General features: G+C 38.6%; 3 protein-coding genes across 4 annotated transcripts in view; 1 reads left to right on the forward strand and 2 right to left on the reverse strand.

Moving 5' to 3' along the window:
- Positions 1 to 503: 503 nt before the first annotated feature.
- LOC104923006 (granzyme A) lies at positions 504 to 2,956 on the forward strand. The gene is made up of 5 exons (XM_027275401.1): positions 504 to 609; positions 749 to 890; positions 1,304 to 1,439; positions 1,811 to 2,080; positions 2,170 to 2,956. Exons 1-5 carry the CDS (start codon positions 564 to 566, stop codon positions 2,329 to 2,331), a joined length of 756 nt encoding a protein of 251 aa, XP_027131202.1. The 5' UTR covers positions 504 to 563; the 3' UTR covers positions 2,332 to 2,956.
- Positions 2,957 to 7,694: 4,738 nt separating this feature from the next.
- Positions 7,695 to 13,556, reverse strand: areg (amphiregulin). Of its 2 annotated transcripts, none has more exons than XM_019263732.2 (6): positions 13,425 to 13,556; positions 12,156 to 12,326; positions 11,641 to 11,869; positions 11,377 to 11,538; positions 9,883 to 9,996; positions 7,695 to 8,068 (listed from the first exon to the last, which is right to left on the reverse strand). In XM_019263732.2, the coding sequence occupies exons 1-5, from the start codon at positions 13,459 to 13,461 to the stop codon at positions 9,903 to 9,905; spliced, it is 693 nt and encodes a 230-aa protein (XP_019119277.2). In that variant the 5' UTR covers positions 13,462 to 13,556; the 3' UTR covers positions 7,695 to 8,068; positions 9,883 to 9,902. The 2 variants fall into 2 exon arrangements, with proteins under 2 accessions (XP_019119277.2, XP_019119276.2); XM_019263731.2 differs by having other exon boundaries at positions 12,156 to 12,329.
- Positions 13,557 to 17,691: 4,135 nt separating this feature from the next.
- The window catches only part of LOC104922988 (proepiregulin), a 9,293-nt gene continuing 4,437 nt past the window's right edge, over positions 17,692 to 22,547 (reverse strand). The window contains exons 2-5 of the mRNA XM_010735958.3: positions 20,578 to 20,643; positions 19,898 to 20,024; positions 19,671 to 19,817; positions 17,692 to 18,666 (exon numbers count right to left, since the gene is read on the reverse strand). Coding sequence (XP_010734260.2) covers positions 18,600 to 18,666; positions 19,671 to 19,817; positions 19,898 to 20,024; positions 20,578 to 20,643 — 407 coding nt within the window. The 3' untranslated portion in view covers positions 17,692 to 18,599. The remainder of the gene's footprint in view (positions 18,667 to 19,670; positions 19,818 to 19,897; positions 20,025 to 20,577; positions 20,644 to 22,547) is intronic.

The following is a 22,547-nucleotide window of genomic DNA, read 5'->3' on the forward strand; positions in this document are numbered from 1 at the left end:
TATTTATGTTGGACAGAGCTTTGTTACCTCTGGAGACTTAATCCAGACTTAATCAGGATTTAAAAGGCCGATGTGAGAGTGGTATCAATTTTCTCATCTAAATCTCAACAACAAAGCAAATAAACTTTATTTACCAAAATGTAAAACTATTATAACATAATTTTTCCAGAAATAAACCCATCTTATAGCTACCGCTTCATTTCTTGGTCACACATCATCAGCAGTTGTGTTTCACTTTCACAAGTTTTCCGCTGAGTCATGACATATGTTTTAAACACTCATATGTGTAACTGGAAGGTTTAACAAGTTGTAGCTGTTTCATACTGCGGCCCACCCATACTGAACCCTGATGATGTGCGTTGCTTCGTGTAAAGAAAAGCCTCCACCACACAGCTTATGAATAACTCGGTTAAAATTACTGGTAGGTGGCAAACAAATGTTACCACAGGGTCCTAAATGCTGACTCATGCATGATCAGACCACATCCTTGACATATAAAAACAAGTGTTAAGCATAGAGGTGGGTTTAGTGCATTCACATCAGCATCACATCAGAGAGAAGAAATGTTTGTCCTTGTCGCTTGCATGTTGCTCCTCATTGTCCAGTCAAGTGAGTAATAGGCTCTGATATTGCATTTGCTACTGAAGTATTTAAATATTATAGTGATATGTTTTATTTAACAGACCAGTTATTTATTAATTTTTCTAATTTTAAGATGAATTAATGACCTGAGTGTTCTCTGCTTTAGGTCATGGCTCTGAGATTATTGGTGGGAAAGAAGTGACGAACCACTCGCTGCCCTACATGGCTCTGCTGCAAGGAGCCAAAAGTGCATGTGGAGGGATACTCATTGATCCAAGTTGGGTCCTGACTGCTGCCCACTGTGCTCAGTAAGAACAAGATACATACATTTCCTAAAATTGTCAGATATGTGTGCTGGTCATTTAAAATCTTACAAATCAGACAAAATGTCCAAACACTCTCCTCTGATGTTGTATTCAGTTCAATATTTGTTCTTTAAAGTAAAACTTGATCATGAAATGATTTTAAATTATTTTGAGGTCAGCACATGTCAGTATACCACAGATTTTTGACAGAGAGAAAAAACAGGTGGTTGTCATCCCTCGCTTTAAGAAACCACAAATGTCACAGGGCTTGTGGTGAGATATACTCTTTAGCAGACTTTAACTTGTGTTGCAAAGTGCAACGACATTTTGCACATTTTGTTACTAGTTGCCCCCAAAACTGTTCCCAGTTTAACAAGAAAAAGAAAGTTTGAAACCTCTATTTTCTGTTTCTGCAGCATTAAGCATGTGTATCTGGGGGTACACTCCATCAGAAACAGGAAAGAAGAGTCCTGGCAGGTCATCAAGGTCAAGAACTTTCCTCATCCCTGCTTTGATAGAGAAGATAAGCTCAATGACCTCATGTTGCTCAAGGTAAGGCGACATTACAGGAACCAGCAGTGAATTACCACTTAAATGAAGCAGAGATGCAAGAAAAAGAAGCTGAAGATGAAAAACATATTTGGAGCTATTTGTTAGAACTCAGTATTTTCTTTTAAAGTTTGATTTGGCAGGGAAATAAAGGTACCATGCATACTGCAAACCAAATCAAATATTTGCCAATGCCAAATCTTATCTCAATGTCCCAGTATGGTTCAGTTCAGTTGGTTCTGTTTTGAGACAGCGTTTCTCCAGAATTTTAAAGCAAGCCCCTATTTGCTTGTGTTATGACTAGTGCTAAAGGCAAAGTACACAGCCAGCTTTAATAAGCAATAGTAATTCTTAATTTTATCTTGAATTTTCAGCTTGAAACACCAGCGAAGATAACCAAGACGGTGAAACCTCTCCGGTTGGGTAACACTGTGAAAGAACCAGCAGCTAAGACCAAATGTCTGGTGGCTGGATGGGGAAAAACTGACAAAAGTGCAAAGAGTGGATCAGATGTCTTGATGTCTGCTACTGTGACTGTGATCGACAGAGTGAAGTGCAACAAATGTTACAACTTTAATCCTGCTATCACCAAGAGCATGATATGCGCCGGTTCAGATGGTAAAAAAAAGACCGATACCTGTCTGGTAAGTTTGTTGTCGGTGCATCATCACCTTAACTATTGGTCTTTATGTATGATGAAAATGACATGTTATGTATTTCATTCTCTCTCTAGGGGGATTCAGGTGGTCCACTGGTGTGCAATGATGTGCTAGTCGGAGTCACTTCTTTTGGAAAAGGGTGTGGCGATGTCAAGTATCCTGGAGTTTACTCTTTTCTCTCAGAAAAACAACTGATCTGGATCAAAAATACCATGAATGCACCTAAAATACAATGAGCCCTCCCTGTTCATTATTTTGTATTCTTGACCAAGTTAACTATTTTAACTGCACCTATCTCTGATCTTATGCTACACTCTATCCTCATTGCTATACTGCATTGTTACAAAAGAGTTTGGAGGGGGGTGTTTTTTTTTAGAGCAGAGGTATAAGAAATGTATTGAACTTTGAGTTTAACTGATCTAAGCCGCAGTTGTTTGCTGGCTAACTAACATCATCATCAGTTCTTGTGTTTCTATTTTCCTGCTTAATGCAAATATATAACTACTGGTTTGAGCACCTCTTATCATTATCAATGATCCTCTGTTGCCGTAAAACCAGGATAACGACAATGTGATTTTTTTAAAAAGCTGAATTTGAAAGATTAAGATTCAGATGAAAGCCGAACATCAGAGTGACACCAGTCACCCTCTCAACCAGACAGATCGACCACTTCGTGCATCGGAAGCTTCAAGTGACATTGAGGTTTCAGCTCAAGTCTTGTGAAATATTTTGTGATGAACATTTTTCTCAGGCATGCATTATTATTATTTCATTATTACTGCTTAACCCAGGTTTGTGTTTCAGTTCTCTGGTTTCAGGTTGCATGTAAAGCAAACATTAAAAACCTTTGATGCTCCATCACTGTGTACTCTGTACATTCTTGTCTTTAGATCGCCTGTACATACTAAAAAAATGTTTCCTGGGTGAGACGATTACAAAGAACATGAGGTTCTGAACCACAAAGGAAAGATAAGATGACTGTGAACTTACTGAGAGCAGACCACAAAAGACAAATTCACACGGTGTAGCTTAAGACCCCCATACAGCTGAATTAGCTGAATAATTATATCTATGCACCCAGTCTTTGCTGTCATGTGGCACTGACACTCACAGTTTTCGTACTACACCAGTAGGTGGTGCTCTCTGCTGTAGTAGACCAGCAAACACAAATTTTAATGTTTATTTGATCCACATTGGCTATTAACACAGCATGAATACCTTCACTTTTACAATACGTAAGAGAAAATGGTACATCTACATCTAACCTACAGTAAGACTAGTACAAACACATAGCAGCTCTTCATCAGTGGTTTCCAACCTTTTGGCTGGTGACTCCTACTTAATCATCTCATGACACTTGTGGATCTCATAACTTTGTGTTGGGAAACACTGCTCTACATTACACGGTATCATCACTATTTCGAGAAGACATCAACGATTCAGTGAAGCAAATTCGCTACAACCTGCATATGGGTAACTGAACATGATTTATGCACATACAGTGTATGTGCTTGAACTCATGTGTAGGCAAATAAGAAAGATGCTGTTCAAACTTTAAACCAGATCTGATCCAGAAAACACAAATACGTGTTTTACAAGCCCACATCACTGATCGCATTCATAATGACAAGATTAAATAAAGAATGATTAAGAAGTACAATAAAAAAAGTGTTGATTTGTGTAACGTCTGAAAAGATGAACCAGAGTAAAGGCTGAGAGATCACAAACTTTATGGCAGTTCATCACGACATGAACACGATGGCAATCCATCAAATAATTGTTGAGATATTTCACACAACATTAAACGGGAACCTCATTGTGGCACTTGAAGAAAAGTCAGAGGGTCATCGACATCCATTTGATTCATCCCTCTGGGGGCACAGCATTTTATTTGAAGAGATATTTCAGTCTGGAAAAAAGTGTGTGTGGGCTGATTGACATGAATATAAACTGCTTGGCAACATGTGTAATTTATCCAAAATAGAAGTCTGCGCAGGAATTTAAAATGATTATAAAAACAAAATAAAATAGAAAATACTTACCTTGGTAACTGACCTGCCCCCTCATAAAGGTAAAAGGGAAAAAAACATTACCAACAATACCACACCCAGGAAATTACAGCAGGTCCCTTATTTGAGCTTGCAGTGAATTATCACTGACCAACTATCTGTCTTTGTGTTTACTCTGTTCCCATGGTCACCCACAAAAGCTCATGGGCCCACCGAAACTATCAAAGCTCACCACACCCATATTAACTTATTTTGTCAAATGGATGAACGCATGAGTGTTCATGAATGTTTTTTTTGTTTGTTTTGTTTTTATCTTTAAATTTTGGCCATCGAGTCCTCTATATTTTTTCCACACACACCTACATGCACACACATACACACACACACACACACACACACACACACACACAGTAAATGTTTTCCTGGGCTTGCATCACTTGTGTGTGTTAGATAAGCTGCCCTCCTTGCCTCGCCTTTTCCTTCACTCACTGGTGACGCAGCGCCGCACATGCAAAAACACAGAGTGAAACCTTGTTTTATAAAGGTGTCTGGAAACCGTTGTGTCCTGGCAGGTGAGTCAGAGTCATCTTTATGCTAATTTAAACAAACACTGGGCAGGTCTGTCTTAAACTTTGAGGAAAGATTCAGATCTTTAAAGGACATTTAAAGGACATTTTGAATATACACTTAGCTTAGCACAAAGACTGGAAACAGTTAACCAAACTCTAAATCCACCAACTACCTCAGTATTCCAGACTCATGTTACAGTACATGAACAGTAATATATGATAAGGATAGGAAATGAGGTAGAAAGCGACAACTGGACAGGTTCCGGTTAACGTCATGAGTTTAATTAACCAAGGAGGGTACGCATAAACATAGAAATATGACTAAAAGCTCTAGGGACTAACAACCAATACACAAAATGGCGTTTGAACGAAATACAGTAACCAAAAGCGAGACACACTGATCTCAGGTTCACAGCCGCCCTGAACTGCGGACACACAAACTATTTAAAATGCAGCTGGGGTTGATTGAGGACTGCCGATTGGTCGAACCATAGCCACACCAAACACAGATGCCAGGGTACAGCAACCAGGAAGTAGGCGCTCCCAGCTCCAAAAGGACCAATCCTCGACAGGGAAATCACACAGCTGATTTTGCCTAACCGGCAGAATCACTCCTGGAAACACAATTGGTACACGCAAAACACTCCCCCCCTTAAATTACAAGCCCTTGCGGCTTGACGTTAAGGTTACATGCGTAACACCTAGCTACAGCCTAGACAAAGCATCAGCTAACACATTTTCAGACCCTTTTTTATGTCGGATGTCAAGGTTGAACCATCAGTGCCCACCGCATGAGTCGCTGGTTATGATTAAACATTACCAGGGGATTATGATCAGTGAACACTACAACAGGTAGAGAAGTAGACCCAACATAAACCTCGAAGTGCTAACAACAGAGCAAGGGTTTCCTTCTCAATGATGGAATAATTTGCCTGGTGTCGGTTGAACTTGCAGGAAAAGTAAGCAACAAGATGATCAATACCATCCTCCCCTCTCTGTAACAGGGCCACACCAGCGCTCACTGCACTGGCATCTACCTCGGGCTTAAAGGGTGTGGAAAAGTTCGGGGCCGTGAGCATGTGACATAACAAAATCTTTAGACTATCAAAAATAAAAAAATTCTGCTTTTCAAATGTTTTACAAGGAATTAGTTGCATCCAGCAACTAACAGTTTGTTAGAGACAGAGAATTGACCTGATATAGTAGGGTTAGGGTTAGTAGACATTGTGGAGCCAATTTAATTCACTGCCTGATGTATTTATGACTCTAAATCTTTATGGTGTTTGTTGTTGTAGTTGTTGCTATGATTTCAAGTGTGACATGAAAGATCATAAAAACATTCTTTGGGGGACGAGGTATTGGTGGAGAAGAGCCAACAATTAATTCCAGGTAAACTATTTCTAAGAATCATGAAAGTAAAGTCAGACTTCTGAGAATTGCAGAGTTCAAAGAATTCGGGTGCTGTCGTGGTTTCACACTTTTGCACTTGTTCACACCTTTTTCTGTTTTCTTAACTTCTTAATGGAAATCTTACTGACCTCGTGCCAAAGTATAAAATCTAGAATTTCTAGAACCATAAAAACTGATAAAACTGTGACTGGAAACTGAATCTATCCTGGCATGTAGGTAGGTAGGTAGGTAGGTAGGTAGGTAGGTAGGTAGGTAGGTAGGTAGATAACCAAGATTTTGTTTGTGGCCCCAAAACACTCTTGGTACAGTAAATGAATTGCACACACCGCTAATAAATGAATGAACATACACATGCACACAGTAGAGATGGACAAATCAATATACATCGCATCACTTTACACATTTCATCATCACTGGAAACAGGGGAAACAGTGAGCCAGAATCTATTACATATTAACAAAATCCACCTACTACCTAAGTACTCTGTACTCAAAATTAAAAAAACAAATGTGTTATGAGGAAGGAAATGCATTTAACACATTTGTTAGAGCCCTGTGTAATGTAAACAATTTGGATGAATTTCTCCAGAAGTCAGACTTCTGAGATTGAAGTCTGAATTAAGAGTTCAAGGAATTGTTGCTTGACACTTGGTCACACCTTGTTCATTTATCTTCACCTCTTAATGACGATCTGAGGAGTCATCGAATGAAGCAAGCCTTTGTACAAAATGTTAAGGCTAAAATATTCATTAGGCTGAAGCAAACTGCAGTCTGGCTCCTTTGATGCAATTTCTGGAAATGAAGTCAGACTTCTGAGAATAAATTCTGAATTGTGAGTTCAGAGAACTAAATCATTGTGACATGTGCAAGTTACATTACACGGACTGACGTGATGAACTGTACTTTAGTTATCCTGCAGCTAATCACTCCCATACAGTTTCAGGCGTAAAATCAAGTGAGGCTAACCTTTTACCTTCAAACTGTAGTGCCATTGTAAAGCGTTAACTCTGTGTTGAACTTTAACACACCCGTGTCTCCCTGTGTTTTGTGTCTATTCTAGGCTCCTTTGTCCTGAACAGTCTAATTATGTTCAAAGCTTTGTTTGTATTTGCATTGGCAGATAACTTCAAGTTACCTGGACATTTCCAAAATAGCTCATACCAGACACGCCCCCACATATTTTCCCAGTCCACCTGTGCTACCCATGCACAAAGCTTTGGACGTCACGCCACTGTTAGAAACACTTCAGTGCCATAGCAACATAATGGTTGGTTGAGTTTGAGCGTGCGTTGTAATTATAGTACACAATATAAATCTTCAAAATAGGTTGATTTATCTTCCAAGAGCTGAACAATAAATAAACAATAGATTCATTTCAAATTCCCACAGCACTCACACACCTTTAAAAAAACTTTCCAGTCTCTCATGCTTTTGTGTTGCTCTCATGAGTCTCTGAATTCCTTCATGAGCATCTCTCAGGGTTATTCTTGTCTGCTGTGTTTGGCTAAAGGGCCGAGGTGTTTGTGTAAGCAGGCTGCCAAGGCATGAGATGCATCCACAGATGGGAATGTAAACACAAAATTCAGAGTAGAGATGCATAAACAAATAAAGACGTTCACTGAGACACTTTATTGGTGATCAAATTCCATCCCTTTTCCAGAGTGAGATGAAGAGCATTTCTCTGACCTATAACAACAGCAGTGCAATAAATAAAACCAAACCTACAGAACATTAAAGGACCGAATGCTCAGCATTCGCAGATAAAAGACATTATAACAATAGTCCAACGTACAAACACTCGTTATACATACAGTCGTTAGCAATAAATAATCACACTAAATAAATTACATTCTAACAGGTTCTGGACAGTGTTTTTTTGTTTTTTGTTTGTTTACACAGCATATAATGAAGCAGTCTATTCACTCTAGTGCTTTCTCAGGTCCTCAGACTCTTCTGGTTTGCTTCGTATTTGGATCGTGCATGTGGCTGAGGAAAGATGGAGAAATCAAATGTCAATAAACATGTAAACACAGACACAAGGAGTATTTAATGTACAAATCTAAGAAATCAGCCATAAAACAGTCTACTTAAAAGGAAGTACACAGATTCATTTGGAAGAGAGAACAAACGGTCAAATAATCAGGCTAAACTATTGGCTTGTTCAGAACTGTTCGAATCGTCTACCTGTACCTATAAATAACGACCAAAACTAAGACAATGAAAGTTTAAAAAAATAATTATTATTATTAGAAAAATGATCCTTTAATTGCATTCATAAAACATTCACGATTCCACTGATAAGCCTACAAATGGCATGTTTTTGTCGGTGTTGCAGTTGGATCCGTACTGTTGATTTTCTCAGAACACTGAGTGACACGCGGGGCTATTATAAGAATGCTGCACGGCCACATTGTTTGTCTCGAGGCTGTTGCTCAGTGAGATCTCACCACATGTAAGCACACATTAAACTCCTAAAGCAAAGTCATCACACGTAAAGTCAGTGTCCTTCCTGGTTGCTGTGTCAGTGTGTGTCATTACTGTTTTTGTTTTTTATTTGGACACATGGGTGAATGTGTCCAATCGAGCGTGTGGTTTTTCTTTACGCTGGTATGCAGTGCCGAGATAGGACAGGCCGAGACACCCCAAGCTAATCCAGACTAATTCCTCTCGTGGGGATTCCTCTTTGCATGATGCAACTCGCTGTATTCAATAACAACAACACGCATACAGGCTTTTCTGTTACTCTCTGAGCCCACTCTTTCCTGTTCGGCTTAAGGCTCACGTGAGCAAAGGCCAGACACCGCCCTCTGAGGACTTAAGCAAGATTTTTGGATGAAATATGAAATATACTGATTACATGTCCTTCTTACTGCTTCACAATATTGCTTGCACAAATGGCATTAACATAGAATCAGTTTAATTGGTGAAGGATTGGGTTTTGATTATGAGTCCAAGCAATTGGCTGCTTGCGAAACCACTATTGAAACCACTATAACAAGTCCCCAGGAACTGTGCAGGGCTTTAAAAGCCAGTTAAACATAGTGCTAAACCAATTATAACTTCCTGGTTTGTCACATGACACACAAAATCGGGAGAGGGATGCCCCTGCTCTGGTAGGAACTGGTAGTGCATTCCACCAACAGGGAACAACAAGATATTTGTTTAGAGAGAGGTGCAGGATTCAATCATTTCATCCCTATTCAAGATTGTGGAAGCTTGCGGGCTTGGCTGGAGGAAGTCTCTGTTTTGAAACAAGAACTCTGTAAAATGGTAACAGCATAATCTGGTAACCTTGTTTCACTGCTTATATACAGTACTAAGCAAGACTAGGGTTGGATTTATAGCTCTGATTTGTTTGAAACATTTTCACTTTAACTTTACAAGACAAAAGACTGTTAGTGCAAGGGCTAACTCTTATGTCTGCCTTCTCAAATAAGTTTGGCTCGGGTTGTTGGAACGTGAACTCTGCCATCGTACTGTCCAGAAGAAGGTCTCAAATACTTGACACAGTGGATTTGCGAGCAATGTATCCCCACAAAATTCAAACATGAAATGTCCTTGGCCTTGGATCAATACTTTCTAACTTCTGTAAGTTGTAAGTTAGTTAGCTGGATGTTTTATCCTTACACCTTTGCTCTGTATTTCTGTATTTGGACATGGTGAAAAAGGGAAACCACCATGCAATCTCTTTAGAGTATCGCCCCATGCACACACATGCTTTGACATGATTAAGAAGTAGGCAGTACAGCGAGTGTGTGTTTGGATGCACACAAGTAGGTCAAAAACTCAGCGATACCCACCTCATCGTAACTCAACGCCCTCACACCACAACGTCACCGATGGGTTTCTGTAGCTTCTCCTGCTCCGTCCCAGTTCCCAGGTAGGATGCCAAGAAGTTTTTATGTGACCTGTAACTACAAAAAGACATTCAACATGAGTATAAAAGACGGGTGTAACTCTGGTGATTATCAGATGAACGCATAAAGTTATTTTGAGAGACATGAAAGGCAAGACATGTTTTTGTTGTATTTTGGCAGTATTACAACCCATAAAGTGAACTGATTATTCTGGTTATTTTGATCAGACATTAAAGTGGAGACAGTTTTGTTTTCACTGTAAATTCCACTTACTATTTCCCTCCATGTTTCAGCCCTTCAGTGAACTCTATAAATCTTTAATTGCCCTGCTGGATTTTGGACTATTGACTTTGCTCCACATTCCAACAATAACTGTGATTTGGTTACATATTGATAAGGATCTGTGATTATACAGTGAATGACTTGTCACACAGTTACACTAAGCAATAGATTTAAGAAAGTATGCATGAGTAAGACATGCATTGATTGACCTGGCACATTTTATTGGGAATTTCTCTGCACATTAAAACCAAGACTGAGATATGAAAGGTATACAGGACGTTCACCTTGTGGAGGTGGTGAGCAATACCTGTGTAGTGTGGGTGTGTTTGGGTGTGTTAATGTGCTTTTTGATGTGTCAGTGTGTTTGATTGCCAAGAATTGTTTCTGGGCAGGATGTGTGGATTGTAATGTGTGTTATGTTGAGATTTGCAAGGGTGTGGATGGTTGACCTCACGTATAAATAAATAAGAGGGCTTTTGTAACAGGCATCACTGACATCAGGTCTTGTCTTATATAGGTTCAACTATTGTGAAATGTGATTCCAAAGCAGAAGATTGAAGCAAGTCACACTGATAATCAGTATACTGAACATCTAGTTAAATAAATAAATCAGATATTCAGAGATCCTGTAAAGCTGCACACCGCTGCTAATGGAGCCCATGGGTTTATGGTGGGCAAATTTAGCTTCATCATCATGGAGCAGTTTGTTGGAAACTGGACTGCCAGCGAGAACTGAATGATGAATAGATGAAAGCAATTAGTTTGGGATTTGACACTCGGCAGATGGGCAACATGAAAAAGCCTAAACGGGCGATCAGTGTGGATGATGCTGGGGTTATTTCAATGATATCTGAGCATTTTTGTAACAACCAATTGCAGATTAAATGAAAAGTACAAAGCTTTTATATATATTTCTTTTCACTTAATTTTTGCACTTTTTAATATCATAAATGTACGTATTCAGTCATGTTCTTAACTTGTCTGATAACTGAGGCTCCATGTGTACTACAGTGACCACCTTTAGCAGCTGCCATTGATGTATGCATTAAGTGGCTAACAGCATCTTTTCAATTGTCACTGAGGCCTTTTAACTCTAAACCACAAACACTAATGTTTCTGTTTTCCAGCTTTAAAAATCAAAATGTGTGTACTCACTGAGCACAGGTCATGAGCAGGATGGCAGTGCAGCTGATGACTGACAGGACCACAGCGATGATGACTAAGACTGTCTGCACCAACTCAGTATTGCTACTCTGATCAACGCGGACCCCCAGAGTTTGGATCCCACAGCGTTCCCCGTCGTAACCCTTCATACATCTGCAGAGTGAAGAGTAAACACAATAAAGTGATCGGCCAGATAAGTGATGTGACATCAGATATTAATCTCAAAGTGTGGGTGTTCGAAAGAGGTTTACTCACATGCACACTGGCTCCTGTAGGCCCTCTATGTACTTGCAGTAACCATGAATGCAGTAACCCAGGTGGGTAGAGGTGCAGGGATCCTCTGTGGTGCTGAGAGTGGATGTGTATCCATTGGTGAAGAGCGTGTGCTCGGGGTTGAAAGCAGTGGTGCTTTTGCTCTTGTGCTTTCTTTTCTTGCCTTTGCCTTTCTTTTTCCTCCGCTCATCTTTACCATTGGGATGTAAGCCTGTAGCAGGAGAAATCACAAGTGAATCTGTAACTAAGGTTTATGGTATCACTTAGTTCAAACTTAAAGGAGTTCAGGTCTTCCATGTGCTATCTAAACCAAAGATAGAGTTTGGAGTCTTACACGTACTCTCTAAACAAAACCTTTTCCTTACAGGGTACCATAGGTCGATATTAAAATGAAGGAGGAGGAAAACTGCTTTTATTTTCAGCCAACTGGCCACAGTATTCAGTAGCATATAACATGACATTTGAGCTTTAACCTTTTTTTTTTTAGTTTGTCGTACCATGGCTGAAGTTTTGGTTGTCTCCTCCTGAAACCTCCTCGTCTATTTCCAGCTCGTCATCATCACCGAACAAAGTCTGGAGGCCCTCCCCGGAGGCTGGACCCCCAGTCACCCCAACTAGTTCACCAGAGAATGTGGCCTCAGATCCCTGAGTACCAAGGGCACTGCAGACTACTGTAACAAAAAACAGGACACACCAAAAAACAGAACAATGAACAAGATATTATAGAATCTACATAGCAATATGGAAATGATAAGCACCGAGAATAAATTGGGGTCAAAGTTCATATCATTCGACACTTTGTTATTTAGAAAATGTCCTTTTAAAGCCAGAAAATGAGACTAGAACCTGTTGCCATGAAGAGATTAAATTAATCACATTAGTTTAGTGTTCTGCTAAAAAGTCAAGCATTTGTAAATTGATAAAAACGTCAGTCAATTTTGTTATTCCTCTTCTATGGTCACCAGAAACCTGAGGTTGCTTAGCTACTTTCTATTGACATTGTATTCAGAAATCTTGGCCCATTTACAACTGACTCATCCATTCATCTTATAACATTGAGAGCAATCTGAGCTTGCAAATTAGACACATACTGAATTAGCACTGAAACCAGTACAACCAGTCCACATCCAGACCCACACTGTACCTGAAATCATCGTTCACACCAGACAAAAACAATGATGAATAAGACTCGAACAATTATGTATTTGAAATATGCTGACCTTTTTGCAGTGTCTGGTGCTATTGTATAATACCTTGAGCTGTTAATAATTTGGTCTGTTGATAGAAACCAGAGGTGGAAGATCTTACTGTGCAGAATCTTATTAATAGATATATAGTATTATCATTATTTTTATTGCTGCATTTACATGTACATCACTTTAATGTTGCAGCTGGTTATGGTGGAGCTCATTTTAAGAACTTTATATACTGCTCTGTCACATATAGTACATGATTTATTAGCTGATCTATGTTTTGTGTCAATAATCTAAATCTGAAAAGTCGCTAAAACTGTCAACTAAAAGTAGAGGTAAGTCCAGTACTTGAGTAAAGTAGAGCACAATTTTGTGCAAAGCATCTGAACATCTCTCTCCAGCCTGACAAGTCCTCACTTGCAGGGACATTTCTTTCCTCCTTCGCCCCTTCTCTGTCCTCATACCATGTTTACACTTCTCTTCTTCTTCATTTAATTGATTCACACACACACACACGCACACACACACACACACACACACACACAAAGAATATAAGTTCAAGTCCAGACTTACCGAAGCACAAGAGACAGGTGAGGACGAGGGTGTTCATATCCCAGCAAGAGTGTGTGGTGTGTATGACAGGCCTGCGCTAATCTGTGTGTGCAAGTGTGTGTCGTTGTGTGTGTGTTGTCCCCTACTGATAGAGGTTGTGCTGTGCTGTCTTTACCTCCGCTGGGTGCAGCTTTTATAGACCAACGCCTGCCTCTCAAGCAGAGAGAAGGGTGTGTGTTTTATGAGAGAGGGAGCAACAGAAATAAATGTCCAAGTGTGTGCAGGTGATGTGTGCGTGCGTGTGCACATACTTGAACACACACACACTTACAAGGTTACATCTCAGAAGGCACAAGAAAGTTGTAATAAAGGTGTGTGTGTGTGTGTGTGTGTGTGTGTGTGTGTGTGTGTGTGTGTGTGTGTGTGTGTAATGATTAATCTGCCTCCGGCAACACATTCTGCACAAGGCCTCTCTTAGGGAATAATAAGTCTGAACGAGATTGAGACTTGATATATTCTGGCTTGTTTCTTGTTACCATTAAAACACTCACAGAAACATTCAGACCTACTTTTTTAACTTTAACTACTTTCACACGTGTCCCTCTCTGGTCACGATCAAGTTCATCCATTAGTGACACACACATACTGACACATTTATAACACTGTTATCAGGTGGAAACTTTGTATCTTTTCAGAAAGTAAAAAAAAAAAAACCCAACTCCCAACTTTTATAAATGTATTTTATTTTATTTGGGGATTTTTCAAAGTTTTTTGGGAGGGTTTAATGAGGTTAAGGGGTGAAACCATGATAATATATAATAGATTTATAGATACATGATAGATAATAAACCAAACCAAATGGAGAGCCAAGGTTCTAACAACAATGATACGCACACACACTTTTGTGTTTGTAATAAACTGCAGCCAGTAGTCACGTCTACACTTTACACAAGGTACAAAGATGGTCAGTAGCAAGAAAATATAATGATGATAAGTAATGATGGCAATAATAAAAATCATAAAATTAGTTTTTATTATTGTGTGTGATTGATAATTGGTATCATGTACAGATATGAACAAATTAGGGGCAGGTCTGGAAAATCCAACATTGTGAACAAATTAACTCAGAGATAAATCATATCTTTGAAGATACATAATTCAATTTAATAACAGCTCCCAAGTAAACTGTTATTATTTCTATTTTTATTATGTCACTGCTTGAAAAACACCAGACCTGTAAATCTTGTTTTAATCCTCCATGTATGTCTTTCTGTGTCTGAATTGTTTTGTGTATGTGGTTTGATTAAATGATGCCAAGTGTTACTATTTCAGTACAGCGTAACCATGAGGAGACCTTAAGGCTTGGGTGGGGATGCTGCACGGCAGGGTGTGTTAAGTTGTTGTGTCTGTAGACAGAGGCTGCCCCATCATTCGTGCTCTGGCAGAATCAAATAGAAACCTGCTAGGAATGCTGGGAACGTCTTCATCTCATTCCTCTGCCTCAAACGACCAGAAGCTCCTTAGACGTTTTGTTTATAACTGCTGTGGAATTAAATTGTTTGGATTATGTGTAATGGCATTGGGGATATGCGATATGAACGTGTGGAAAGTCTGACACACGCCTGGAGAGAAGCACCTCATACCAGCCGCCCACTGTAAACACACTGCGGCATGAAGGATGAAAACTTTCTGACACGCAAAGCTATTTGGATAAAACTCTGAATCATGTTTTTTCACTAAAGAGCAGCTGTCACAATTAAACTGCCATTCTTCTGGAAAGGGGATTATTGCCCATGTGAAGCACAACCTAAGCACACACCTGCAATTACTGTATAGGGCTGCTTTATAAGGCTGCATTTGGAGAGAAGTGCTGTTGTACTTGTCTGGTTTGTACAGACTGATTTATTGTTTTTGTGGATATTTGGTCTCCTAAGTTTAATAGCATCTGCACCAGTCGGTATAAATGACAATCAGTTGACAGATTGTGTTGATATTCATTAGTTAGTTGGTGATATGAATGTCCAACTCTCCCTTTCTTACAATTCCTTAAACTAAATGGTAACATGCTGATGTTTAGCTAAACAGATATCTGCATATGAATGCAATATCTGTAAGCAAGGGACCATGATTTTGGCATTATTTCCTTTTTTGTTTGTTATTGACCAACTATATCTGAGCAGGCTTTTGTTGCAGCAGTCCGTGTGGAGAGAAAAAGAGGCAGAACACATTGGCTGTAGCACAATTCCAGGCTATTGTCATACAACAGTGTAGTTTAGCTTTTGTTATCGGCTGTTGTCTGCTTTCATATGGAGATAACTGTTAAGAGATTAGCAAAAATGTGTCTTTCTCGTGTCTGTAAAATTGCTGATCAGACTGTAGAGGAAGTCTTGGGCTGGATGTCTGTTAGCTACACCACAAGCCCCAAAACACTGACTGCTGACAGCTGTTGGGTTCTGAGATTGATGTTTAGCTGGTTCACCATCTTAGTTTAGCATGTAGGCATTCTAATATTTGAATATTTGCTAATATTAAATACAACATAGAGATAATGGGACTGTCAAAGTATTGGGCAAATGAAAAAAATGGGATGATGATGGTACTTAGAGAAAAAGTTAGGAGATCACCAAAGTTATTACAATTCATCCTGAGGGAAATTCAAACATCTGTATCAAATTTCATTGCAACAGTCCTTCAAAACCATATATTTCAACCTCATTATGATGCTGGAAGGTTAGTCAAAGGACAGACATCTTGTATCAGTTCACCACACTGATTGATGAATCAACCTACATGACGTTCCCTAAAGCTATGCTTATGTTATGGCTAATAAATATTGAACATAAACCCTGAATTAGCCTTAAGCTCCAAGACAAATGTATACATGGCACACGTGGACATATTTGTTTTCTTAAAGGACACGCAAGGATGTAGCTTAATGGGTTCTGCACCAACCGCATTACTCATTGCATGAGCAACCTACTATTACTTATGCAATAATTAGGTAATAACAGCGCGTACAACCAGCAGAGTGTGGAGATTAGAAAGGCATTTCCTGAATTTTGTTGTGAAGGTTCATCCACAGGTTTTATATTTAGAAACTAAATGGACACCACTGAGAGGGTGTGTTTTGTGAGTGCACGCTTATGGGTTTTTAAGTATGTCTTAAATAGAGCAGCGTCTGCAGGTGAGTTAATGTTTATCTGTAATCATTGCTCATTAGCATACAGAACATGTAATGACTAAAGTGGTTCATTGACTCTGGTTTGAGCACTAATGATGATTCAGAGATTATTGATTAACTAGACACCAGACACTGCACTTATTAAGTTTACATTGATTCGCACTGCATAACTGTAGCATGACTTTTTAATTCAATATTTGTCTGTTTTAACTACAGGAAAAGAATAACCCATAAAAAATTGTATTCAGGGGTTGAAGTGGGATTTGTTAGATGAACCTAAGGCTGAAGGGCCCCAACAAACACTCTAGTCTTCCCACATCTGTTTCCCTGTTTTTATCTATTTTATATAATCTAAAATTCTAAGTTTTACATGTTTTACACTGTTGGTCAGACAAAGCAAGTCATTTGAAGTCTATGCAGCCCAGAAACTAACATTTATAAATACTACTGTTTAAAATAAAAAAGAAGTTTTTCTTTATAGTCTTATTTTAAATGCTTAACCCCTGGCACATATTTAATTAACCATTAGTCATCATTTCTCATTATCCTCCTCACATTTCATCATACTGTGCTTAACTATAAACACTGATAGCTAAACACATTAAGCAGTAGCTACCTCAATGAAGCATGATAAAAAAAAATATATGAGCCAATGAGTTCATGTTAATCATCCATATACTCATTATGTCATATATTATTGTACTTTCAGTGACTCAAACTCAGATTAATTTATGCACGTCAGTTGAGGTAGGTGCTGCACTTTTCCACTGCAACATTAGTGAATCAATTTTACTGCTAATAAAAGGTCTAATAGATTGTTTCTACTCCAGACATTTTAACTTGTCATAACAGGAAAAATACAGGTGTAACTAGTAACAGTAACTCTGACTCATAGCCATTAAAAGATCCAGTGCTACACCATGACTTCTAAATATGGAGCTGCAATTTAAGACACGCTGTCCCACAGTAAACTACATCTGGAAACATATCTTACTAATCAGTTGATTCACTTTTACTTGCTGAATAATGTTACTCAGATGAAGGCAGTACAAGTTAGACATTTGCTTTAATGTATATTTTATTAAACACAATTCTCTGGTACAGTAATACTGCCATTGCAAAAATATGTCATGTAAAAAGGTTACAGAAATATGAAGCATTCGTCGAACATCTGTGAACTGTTGGAAGAAAAAGACTGTACCCTTTAGACATCAATATCATATGAAGTAAAAAAAGAAAGAAAGAAAAATAGATTTATACAGGAGTAAAAAACAATTCAAGTTGCATTCCTTATTGTAGCAGTAACAGAGCTTCCAACACAGAAAAGATTCCAGTTTAACATTAATACTTTATAATAAATTATCAAAATCTACTTTTTGACTAAACAAACAATAAAACACAAAACTGTTACACTCAGTGGCCAGTTTAATGGCAGAAATAATGTCAACAATGGCTATTTTTAACATTCATCATAAGAGCAACAATAAATACTACAGTGCAGGGAGAAAGGCTTGATATCAAGGCTACGAAATCTAAACCTGTTGAACAAGAAGATACTGCAGTATGATTGCTAAAATGTGGCTTGTTGTTTAAAAAAACCTCATTATTAGATTTACATAATCACATCTAGGCCTTAATTTATTAAAGCATGTATCACTAGGAGGCATCTCTTTGGTGTACTCTTACCCCGAATAAGACCTGACACAGCGATATTGTGGGTAGTGTCACAGGGAGAAACTGTTTTTTGTGTCTCACCATTCATCTTTTCAAACACGAGAGTAGCAGGTGCTGAAAAACTAGAACCAACACAAAGTTGTAATCTCTTTGGGTCAATCTGCATGCTCGATACTGTGATCCAAATCTGTGTGACGTAGAGTACTGTAAGAAGGGACAATCCAGTAAACCAGCCACTGAGTGTAAGCTTGTCGGGTATGTTGAAATTTTCATTTCGAAAACTGTGAAAATCCTGCTTTGTCTTTGCCAGCGGCGGATGCAGTGGGTGTCTGTGTGGCACTCTAAGCAGTCTGGACTCCTTTGTAACCCAACCGCTTCTGCTGACATGGGAACTTGTTCTTTTTATACCTGTAAAAATAACACAGAATATCATTTATTTAATTCAAAAAGCCCCCAACCAGCTCAATAACTTCTTGGAATGGTCGCAACTGGTGACCAGCTTTAAAATGTCCAAAGAAATGGCTCTAAGATCATAATCATTGTCTGTGGTTCGACATGTCCCGACAGGAAACAGGATATTAAGGCAGACTTGACGCCATGAGGGGCTTCGATTGAAATAAGAGTAACACCTGCAGGTTACATGTGATGAAAGGCAGCGTCTGAGTCACTTTTCAAATCTATCATCACCCTGTATTTAGCTGATTTTGCAAGAAGAACATGTATCAGCAAAAAAAGGAGAGTTTCAGTGTAAATGCAGGTAAACATTTAGTTGACAATAACATGGAGCTACATACAAGATGCTACTTTTAGCACGAGTCAAGCCAAAAGTGGCCACCATTTGGAAAAGACCAATGTGATTATATGTGGTGAGAATGAACCAAAGCAGTAAACTTGTGGGTCGGACAGCTACAGAATGAGCTTCCTGTAAAGCTCCATGAACCAGAGGGTAGCTGTAGTTTCTAGTGATACTTCTCTTTAAATTCATCAATATGAGTCAAACTTTCACATTGCCACATGTCATTGATGCATGATATAAAAGAATAGTGGATTATAGCCACTGTAAGTACAGTGCTTGAGTAAATTTTGTTTCCATCACTGGTTAGGATTGGGTTGAATGAATGGTGTTGGTCGGTTTTGAGAAACTTAAACATGTTAGCTGGAATACTCTGATAGAAACTGGAATATTGCGGCATGTGAGCACTTCATCCAAGTTTCTGATTGATACAGCAGGATGTCAACAAAGAGTTTGGAAGTTCTCGAAGTTCCCCGAAATCTCAGCTACATTCCTGTAATACAGCTTTTTTGATCAACCTTCATATATCAAGCTCTCTAAAATACGTCACATGACATCACATTAAAAAGTCACTGCTTGTGCAAACACACACACACTTACTCACAAACTAAAGCCTTACCATTTGCAGCAGAAGTACAGAGCTCCAGACAGACCTATAATCAGCAGACTCACACAGAAAATAGTGACTATTATCTGCTCTTCTCCCTGTGGTTGAAACACAAGCTCCGGGTCGCCACACCTGAGACCGGAGTAGCCCCTCTCACACCTGCAACACAAAGAGACGAGTCATTCATGATCACACGTGATGATTAAAAGCAGCGCACACACACACACACAGGATCGTACTTGCAGTAGTGTTTATTCATGTCCACCAGCAGCATGCACTGGCCATTGTTCAGGCAGTACTTGTCATACGAGCTTTCGCAGTTCTGTGTTGACCTCTTCACCACATGGGGGCGCTCATCACCCAGTCCTGAAACATCAACAAGACCACTACCATTACTTCTACTGTGTGCCGTCATTTTATTTTTGCAATTATAAAAATCCAATCATTAGGATCTGAGGCTTGCAAACTCTTTATTCATGTCACCCCATTTGTGATATGTTTCATTCCTTTATTTCATTCAGCAATGAAATGATTACTCGATCACATGATAGGAAATGGTTAGAAAATGAAAAGATTGCAACTAATGATTATTTTCTCAGCTAATAATCTTTTAACACAGTAATAACATCATAATATCATCATCATGGCCATAAGATATTCAGTTTACAATAATAAAAAACAGATATATACAAATAGTACTTTGCATTACATCAAAACAAGTGCAGTTTTGACAAATAAACTCCTTGCGTGTCTCATTTATGTTCATCACTGTTAAAACACACACCTCTTTCTTTATGATATTATTACATTAAGAGTATTGTATCCCTCAGGAGATTACTTCCCTTTAAAGTATGTGTTTGCAGTGATATTTCAAGACAAATACATTTGATGACAATGATATTATATCCCAACAGTTTACCTGCAGATAGAGAGTCGCTGGACGAGACACTCTTGGTGAGCACATACGGCCAGAGCAGCATGACGCCTGTTGAACAGAGAAGATTTGTCTCATTAACTACAATTTCTATATAAGATGAGTGGGGTGTGGACATTGAGCTTTACCAGGCCTGTGTAGGTTGTAGTTATTTAAACTTATTATATCATTACTGGATGTGAACAAAATTCCATAAAGCACTGAATCCCAACACTTCTGCCTTGTGTCACCTTAAAATGAACGTGTGACCATGTGACACGTTTATTATATCTATGTGTTGTGATTACTTTAAAAAAGGTCAAATGTGTTTTAATTATCTCAGATCCTGTTAATCATCTTGTGACTCATCTGAATGATGAAAAATTTCACTTCATCACTATTTAGACATTTTTGACTTGACATCCAAGTGTTTTTATTTAAGATTAGGAAAAGCCCTGAATTGATAACTTACAAATGTTTTCCCACATGAATACTTTGACTTAGTTTCATTTTTTCATTACAGATAACAGTATTTATCTATAATTTATTTATAATTTCACAGGTGCAAATGTCATTTAACATGACACGGTAAGATTAACTATTGACATCAACATGTTGCATTTATCACATAACATTGTATGTGAGCAAGGGAACTAATTGGTGTTTGCTGAGAGTGTTTAGATAAGACACCGCACTAAAATTAAGGAAAATTAAAAAAACATAAACATGAGGAATGAAAAATTTGGCAGTAACAGTCAGATTCACAGCCAGTTTTTTTGTATAAACTTTTGCCAAGTAGGATGCGATGTGGTGTGGCTCGTGTTGCCGAGCCTACATGCCTGTACCAGCCTGTACATCGTTATAATGCAGACGCCCACATTCCTGCAGGGAGGACAGAAAACACATAAACCTGGATGCATGATGTGTCTGGTTATGACTGGTTATGGATCTGGTTATACTTGCTATAAAGTCTTGGTCATTGCACCCTCTCTGTGTGAGGCTGATTGTTGGGTGTTTCTGACATGGTTGGTTAGTGTAAAGTACACAGTGCACTTGAGCTGTAGGTGTTGACCTAAGCAACTCTTTTAATATTACTACTTTTGTATCATGACTGACTCACTTGCTCTCTGGCATGTCGAGAGCCAATATGACAGATACTCATCTTACTGCGTTCATCTGGACGAGAATTACACCTGTATTTTTCCAACAGATTGCAAAATGGCAAAGAAATTTGAACCTCCAAGCTCGTTGTTGACATCCTGCAGAAACTTGGATGAAGTGCTAACATGCTGCAATATCCCAGTTTCTATCAGAGTATTCCAGCTAAGTTTAAGTTTCTCAACACCATTCATTCAACCCAATCCTAACCATTGATGTGATGAAACAAAGAGAGGAAGAAGTGGAGGGATGTTTGGATTTTTATAGGTTGTGAAGGAGGCAAAAAGGAATTACAAGTGAAAAAAATCACACTATCCCTATCAGGGCTTGCATTGTTCGTGCTGGAAAGTACAATGTACAAAGTGCAAGGACCTCAAGTCTGTTTGAAGTTTGTAGGGAAATATTGTATTTATTTGTATCATTAAATCTATTTTACTGCTGCAATGGTCTTTTACTTATTTGTGCGATACTGAATAATTTACGTAACATGCACTGGACATCAAGCAGATATAGAATGAACCACTAAGAAGTGAAGAAGGGAAATCAGCAGCTATCAACTCATAGACAGCTAAATATGACGAGACTAACTTAATCATTACGGTTAAAAACCAAATGTGTAGTGACCAGTGTGTACATTAAGGTGTATCTATTGGCAGAAATGTCATATTATCATTAGTGTATACAGATATTGGTGTATATTCACCTGAAAATGAGATTTTAATATTTACAAAGATAGAGCAGGTCCTCCTCCACGGAGTCCGCCATGTGGGACCCCTAATGTTTCTACATAGATAGATAGATTTTGCATTTCTTGCAGC

Source organism: Larimichthys crocea, chromosome III (assembly GCF_000972845.2).
Source record: "Larimichthys crocea isolate SSNF chromosome III, L_crocea_2.0, whole genome shotgun sequence".
Classification (NCBI taxonomy): Eukaryota; Metazoa; Chordata; class Actinopteri; family Sciaenidae; genus Larimichthys; species Larimichthys crocea.